The 7,118-nt window shown below is 46.6% G+C and overlaps 1 protein-coding gene across 3 annotated transcripts; it reads right to left on the reverse strand.

The window, feature by feature from the left end:
• Positions 1–249: 249 nt before the first annotated feature.
• On the reverse strand, positions 250–3,169 carry LOC123409987 (dihydrodipicolinate reductase-like protein CRR1, chloroplastic). Of its 3 annotated transcripts, none has more exons than XM_045102857.1 (10): positions 2,735–3,160; positions 2,529–2,651; positions 2,354–2,428; positions 2,173–2,238; positions 1,627–1,722; positions 1,424–1,540; positions 1,093–1,185; positions 860–999; positions 719–762; positions 250–622 (listed from the first exon to the last, which is right to left on the reverse strand). In XM_045102857.1, exons 2-10 carry the CDS (start codon positions 2,622–2,624, stop codon positions 420–422), a joined length of 930 nt encoding a protein of 309 aa, XP_044958792.1. In that variant the 5' UTR covers positions 2,625–2,651; positions 2,735–3,160; the 3' UTR covers positions 250–419. The 3 variants fall into 3 exon arrangements, 2 of the variants coding, with proteins under 2 accessions (XP_044958792.1, XP_044958793.1); XR_006612951.1 differs by having other exon boundaries at positions 580–622; positions 719–775; positions 860–970; positions 2,735–3,162; XM_045102858.1 differs by lacking the exons at positions 1,424–1,540; positions 1,627–1,722 and having other exon boundaries at positions 2,735–3,169.
• Positions 3,170–7,118: the final 3,949 nt, after the last annotated feature.

A 7,118-nucleotide genomic window follows, 5' to 3' on the forward strand; every position in this document is an offset into this window, starting at 1 on the left:
TTCCCTGGCATCGGCGGTCAATATGTCAAATCTGTGCATGGATTGTCCTGTTTTTTTTAATCTGCGTTGAGGATATATCGTGAAATGTCAATGCTGCTACGAATATTGAAGTCGATGTTTGTTGTTACAAGGCTCTTGTGTTATCTCTTCATGTCAGTTGCTGCCCTGTCGGCAGCGATTTCTGTCTAGCAATCCTAGAGCGCTTTCAGATTTGTAAGCATATACCAGTATAAAGGGTACACTATGGAGTTAAAAAAAAGTTGGTACACTAGAAAGGACCTGAGCCCATAGCGTGACCTGTATAATTTTTCTCCAAGAGTTTGGTTCTGAAAAACCTCTCAAAGTACAACAAGCAATCAGGTACAACCCCTGAGACCATGTCATCAGCTTGCTTATTGTCTGGAGCACTATCAGGAGTGTCATCTTATGTGCGGAGCCAAACCCAAAACTGTGTGCCGTTTTCTTAGGGTTCTTGGATCTGCCTTGCGAGTGGCTGTGTTTCTGATTATGAGCCTTGGAATTGATTTAATCCCATTGATCTCTTCCTCGAAAAAAAAAGAGTTGTCATGATATGTGAGCTGACCGTTTCCTACAAGAACTTCTCCAGGCCATAAATCAAGTTCTGCAAAAGATGCGATTATTTGTTTCAGTACACTAGAGATGTTGTCGCAGGAATACTGAAGAAAGGGGCAGTGCATGTTGCCTTCAACCGTATCACCTTCCGTATTGCTAGAATTAGTCCTCGCATTAAGCTCTGGACATCTGTAACATCATGCTTCAATATGTAAACATGAAAATAATGGTATTGTGGTCAGTTCATCCAAAGTTCAATCCAGCATATTATTTACAGCTTAAGTACCTCTCCGGGGCCGACAAAACGACTGATGTGCTTGAGGCAAGCCCTGGAAGAACCATGATGTGCACACGCACTCCATCTTCTCCAAGTACCTGGCCTCTTGCCTTTTCAACACTAGCCAGCCAATTTGTGAAACATATCATCTAGGTAGAGTGAACATAACAATGCTCCTGCAAATGTTGCTCCAAAAAATCCATACTAAAAGGGGGAATTTTGAATGTTTGCATCACACTTACTGGATTATCGGAATCCATATCTTGTCGGTTGTATATCTGACCAAGATCAGATATGTTATTCGCAATCTGTATTGCATCTGGTGATGGCAAGTCCTGTCAATCCCAAACATCAGTCTAGCAATCTGCACGTTGCTAATAGCACATCTACACAAAAGTATTTATCTTCTTGATGGGTACTGTAAACGTTTTTCTTTGGGCTTTTCCCTCCTTGCTTGTGATTGCAAGGTGGTAAAATATTAGTTGCACCTAATGTTTTGTGATGCAAGTGATCGGAAGGCATCCATATAGTGGTGAATGCATAGGGTTTAATTTTGTCAGGAATGCCTCGTACCGATGGGTTAGGTCTAGATTCAACTATCTCGACATTGTTGTAGTGGAATGAGGCTTGGATTGCAGCTTGTTGAAGGAGTACCGAGCCGATCGACAGCGTTGGTGCGACCAAGCAACCCTGATCATGGATTCAGGGTAAGCTTGCGTGTATAAATAATCTGATCATGGTGGATTTTAGAAACAATCGAACAGTAGTAGCCTTACCATGCTTGCCTTGTCGCAGAATGCTGACAGTTCAGTTATTGTATCCATCTCGATTTTAGGAACGTATACAACACTGCTTAAGCCAAATGCTGTTGCCTGCGTGTAAACTGGGTAGTGTATTACGATCTCATTGCAAGTTTTGATGGAGGCACTACACAGAGTGGGCATTGTATCTAAAATCGTTAACCTGAAAAACAGCCAATCCACTACGTTTTGCGATATAATTTAGATTCTATGAATAAATATCTTATCATGCATCTTTCCGGGGAGTAGTACCAAGTTACTGAACAACTTATGGATGTACTCCCTCCGCAAAGAAATATAAAAGCGTTTAGAACACTAAAGTAGTGATCTAAACGCTCTTATAGTTATTTACATAGGTAGTAGTTCTCAAGGGCATTATACGCATTGCGATCATCGTCGTGTTTTCTGAAATGCTTTCTTGATGGATTACTGTTGATTTGCTACTCTTGCTTGAATCTGCTGCATTTGCAATTCTGGTTGCATGCCCGTGGAGCTTTTACATAAATTCATTGGATAATGTACCTGCTTGACATTGTCATGGACAGATGAAGGTTCACTGAAATCAACAACCACGCCAGTTGCTCTTGTCTGAAAAGAGGAGGATCTGCAGTCAGCGAAACGCCGAACAAGAGGCACCCGACAAGAAGCACATGATAGATAAATCATCATTCCACAGATGAGGATGCTGATCGATATTCGATACCTGTGCTATGGAGCAGAGAACCATGGTGAGGTCATTGAGCACCGGGATCTCCAGGGCTTCGTCCATGCCGGTTAACTGAAAAAACAACACACATCACTTAGGAAGTGCAACAGGCCAAGAACAGAGGCGGAGCACACGTGAACGAGTGGTGAGCAAGCAAGCTGCAAGCACGCACCTCTCCTACATCCATCCCAATGCACTGGCTGTCGATGGCGCCCGCGAGCTCCATCCCCCGCGCCTTGCTCACCGCCGCGATCGCCGCCCTCCCCATCTCCTTGGTCGCGCCGACGATGACCACCTGAATCAATTCCCAAGGTACGTCGCCAGCAGGGCGTCAGAGATGACACTCCAAGCATTCCCCATGCCATGTGGTAGCAGTACCTCGATTGTGCTCTGTTACGGCGGCGCCTCGGAGGACGCGGCGGAGCAGGAGACACTCGCCGCCGCGCTCCTCCTCCCGGCGGCGATCTTACTGGCGTTGCGGTAGTGGACGGACTAGCGGCATGGCGATGAACCGACTGTGCCCGTGCCGGTGCCGCATGTGAGGGGTCTGGTCGTGGAGCGAGGGAGGAGGTTCAGGTTGTCGTGCCCTCCCATTGCCCAATGGTTTTCGAACCTCTGGCCAGCCGACGGAGCTAGCTGGCTACCTTATCTTGTTGTGAAATGAAAACGCCTTCCTTCTTAGGCCTTGATCCGCTTTCTAGGCCATGGTTCGAGTCATTTCATAATGTAATGTAAATAGATTTTTTTATGAAGTTTTGAGCTTTGAGCCACGTTCTCTCGAGAGGCACGGAGAAGCCGCGAGACAAATCTTATTGAAGGGAGGCTTCCTTCTTTGGGTTGACCAATTGGCATCAAAGATCATCTATACCTATCTCCCCTAATATATATAACAATAAAGGGCCCGGCGTGACGAGCATGGCAATGCGGCGACGGAGATGGGGATGGCCGGGGGGCGGCGCGGGAGGCTAGCGGGCAGGGGCGGCGCGACCACGGGGATGGCCGGGCCGGAGCACGGCGAGGCCGGGGACGCAGCAAGGGAAAGAGGAGGCCGGCAGGCTTCATGCGGAGAGAAAGGCGTTCCGTTTCGCCGGATCCAAATACGTTGATACCCCAAGACTCACCAGAGTATTGATTTTGCAATATCCATTCAACACACCGAGGGAAGCATGGAGCCTGAGGATTGGAGTCCGGCGATGGCACCATAGTCACCCATGCTGTGTCATACGCAGACGACGAGAATTGAGGTTTCGCTATGTTTCTGTATTCTAGCATCCCGTTCCTCATATATGTCCAGCATTTAACCAATGACATGAATCTCATGACACGGACTTTAAACAATTAATCAAAACAAGGGTTAGAAGTGATGCTATAGATGTCTTAATTTACATTTAACATTTAATGGCAAAACAAATAGGTTATGTAACTTTTTCTAGCCTGGTGCAACGCACGGGCATTTGTACTATGGATAAATAAAAAAATAGATAGATTGCATAAATAAAAAAGATACAAAGGTATTTTACATCGGTGCAACTAGATAGATAGTTCGAAAGCATAGATAAAACTACGGTGCAACTAGATAGAAACTACTCCTAGTCGCTACCATCATCACCATCATCATCCTCGTCGGTGTCGTCCGAGGTTGAGAGCCATATGTCCAACCAACGATCATCGTTTTCCGTGAAGAACGACCTCCCTTCTGCTCCAACGATATCCTCCTGCGCATTCGCCAATGCCTTCCGCCGACGCCTGTCCAACCGCTCCTCGCGGCGCCTTCGCGTGTCCTCCTCGCGGTGCCTTGCCCAGTAGTCTTGCTCGTAGGCGACGTCCTCCGGGTGGCGCCGGCGCCACTCCGCCATGACCCGCTTGTTCTCCTGGGCGACGAGGAGGTGGCGCTGAAGCGCAGCATGCTCCGCACGGTCTTGTGCCGTGTTAAGACGAGGCGGCGGGGTGACGTCTATCACCTACTGGAGCGTGTAGACGTCCTGGAAATTCATCTCCCCGCGCGGCCTGCCTAGGCGCCACGCCGCTGCGTCGAATGCGCGGGCGGCCTCGTGCGCCGTCTCGTAGGTGCCGAGGCTGAGCCGGAGATCGCCGGAGCGTATCTCGGAGTAGTACCCGCCGTTGGGGCGCAGGCGGACGCCGCGGTAGCCCGACGCTCCTCGGCGGCGCGGCGGCATGGTGGCGCGTCGGTGGCGGGGCGCTGGAGCGGTGGAGGCGCGCGTGGCAGAGGAAGAGGAAGAGGAGGCGTGGAAAAGGCGCGTGGCGAGCGCCGCATTTTATAGGCGCGCCGGAAGTGGTGCGGCAAAAATGGCGCGCGAGCTGCCGCCTTTTCGCGTGCGCGAGTTTTCCGCCACCGCTGGAGCACGGGAAAACGTTCCGCGCGCGCTAAAAGCTGGGTTTACCTCGCGCGCGTCTTTTGGCGTGACGGTTGGAGATGCTCTCATTATTTATTTATTTTCAGAAGCAATGCGGTGTTGAGCTGGGTTGCTAGCTACAGACATCACTGGGCTGGTCGTGGACCTTGCTGGTGTGAGTACGGATGATGTCGAGTAAGTATATGGAGCTGCCAATAGAAAATTCAGCACTACAAGTATAGCAGAATATTCATGATGCTAGTTGTGAGTGGATAAAAAGGTTTCTACAATTTATCTGCATAAATCAAGGTTTCTAGATATACCATGTATTTGTACAAAACTTAGTTCCCCAAAATTCTCCTCCCAAACCCTAGTATCATACAAGCACCTTTGGTATAACATCTTTGCCGAGACCGTTGTTTAATCCGTAAACTCATGATTTGCCCACCACGACTTTCATGAAGGTTCTTTTACTTGCAATTGATTTAAATGTGATTTATATCATGGTTGCTTTAGAACCCCTTGAAGTGGTTAATGCTACCAAGGGGGCTCCAGAAGTCAGCTAAAAAAGGTGGTCTCCAGAAGCAACTATGAACATCAACGACATAAGGGAGAGTAGCAAGCAATTCTCTTCAGTTGTTTCTAACCATGATTTTAGGGAATCAAATTATGAATTTATAGTTTAGCCAAGTCAACTTCCAATGCTTGACTCTAAGCACTGTTTCATACGCAAAGTGTAAGGATGGGTACAATAATTAAAGAAAAGAGAGACGTGATGTGTATGGTATCTTAGCTTGTATTCCAACATTGTGAAATTAGTTCTTCGATCCAGTGTGACCTTTCTCTTCGTTTATGCTCATTCTCTTCTCTCTTCACGACTAGCCCATAATGTTGGGATGCAAGTATGATACCCGATGTGAAATACTATTGCTTTTGTCTTTTTGTGACACCATTCATGCTGATTTTTCTTCTCCATGTGTATTTGGATTTTGTAGAGGTTGTAGACGTATGTCTTGTGAAAATTAAAAAAAATCAATTTGTTAGGAACATTTTATTTTTATTTTCAAAACATGTTATCATAGTAGCACATGACTGTTGGGATGCTGCGATATGTGGCATGTATGGTAAGAGCATTTTCAATGCTGACCCACAAACAGACATGGTATTTGTCCGAAAATCTGTCCGGGCTGATGTTGGAACACTGATACGGGAACCATCCATCCAATAGTAACCACATCCATCTTTATATCTTTATATATTTATATTTACTAATTAGAGGCACTAATGAAGCCTTCATGCTAATCGACGTCATTAAACTTGTCTTTACCGTTCGATCAATTTAATCAATCTATCTTAACCATGTGATTTACGTTACTCTAATTGTGGCGAAAAACTCTAACCTGACCCAACTTAAACGTAAGTAAAGAAAAATGAAGGACCGTACCTTATTAAATTATAATCATGCACATAAATAATTAAACCCACGTACTAAACAAGTCAGTTCTCATACGTAGGTGTAGAAAGATTTTTTTTGAAAGATCCAACAGCTGGCTGGCATATGTTAAGCAAAGCAGGGAGCATGGCGGGCTACAACAAAAATGGGTTTGATCCAAAGGATCAAGGATATAAGAAAAAGAAGATGACAAAATAACGGTGTCCCTCCCTACGTAATTTCTCCCATTGATTTCCCAAAGGGATGCTCCAGAAAAACTGCTCCTGCCTGCCTCCAGAACTCGAGGGTTGTTGTAATTGAGTTGTTTATGTTAGTGACACCTGCGGTCTTGCTTCTGAAAGTGCATTCGTTTCGCTCCTTCCAAATCTCAGATGTGATGATGATTATCATTGTCCTAATGCCCTTCCTGTGTTCCGGTCTGGCCTTATTAATCATTTTTACTATGATGTCTTCTCACTTGGCCCTGCCATTCCATGAGCTTGGGTGTAGCGAAGCACAGCCCCTGCCCGCCGCCGAATGCGTCCATACTGCCATCGCCATCGGGCATTGCCAAATCAAATGTGCTGCCGATTCCAGGTTTCGGAGGCATAGTTGACAGAAGTATCCGTTTGGCCATCCTCTTCTTTGCAGACGGTCGTTGCACATGCCTGTTTCTCAGGAGCAGCCAGGTGAAGATTTTCAATCTAGCTGGTGCCCAAGTAGCCCAAATTAGCTTCCTAAACACTAATTTTGTGAAGCCCTGAAACTGAGCCTTATATGCTGAACTGGCAGAGTATACTCCTAAGGCCTCATGTGTCCATCTGATGGTGTCCCTTGTATGTTCCTGAAGGTGTATATCTCTGGTTTGCAGCCATCTGTGCAGTCTGAGTGTCTCTTCCCACACTTGTGTTGTGTCTCTATGGGCGAGGTCTACTATCCAGGTGTCATTTTGTAGCGCCTCTCCTATGGATCGGTT

Source organism: Hordeum vulgare, chromosome 7H, assembly GCF_904849725.1.
Source record: "Hordeum vulgare subsp. vulgare chromosome 7H, MorexV3_pseudomolecules_assembly, whole genome shotgun sequence".
Classification (NCBI taxonomy): Eukaryota; Viridiplantae; Streptophyta; class Magnoliopsida; order Poales; family Poaceae; genus Hordeum; species Hordeum vulgare.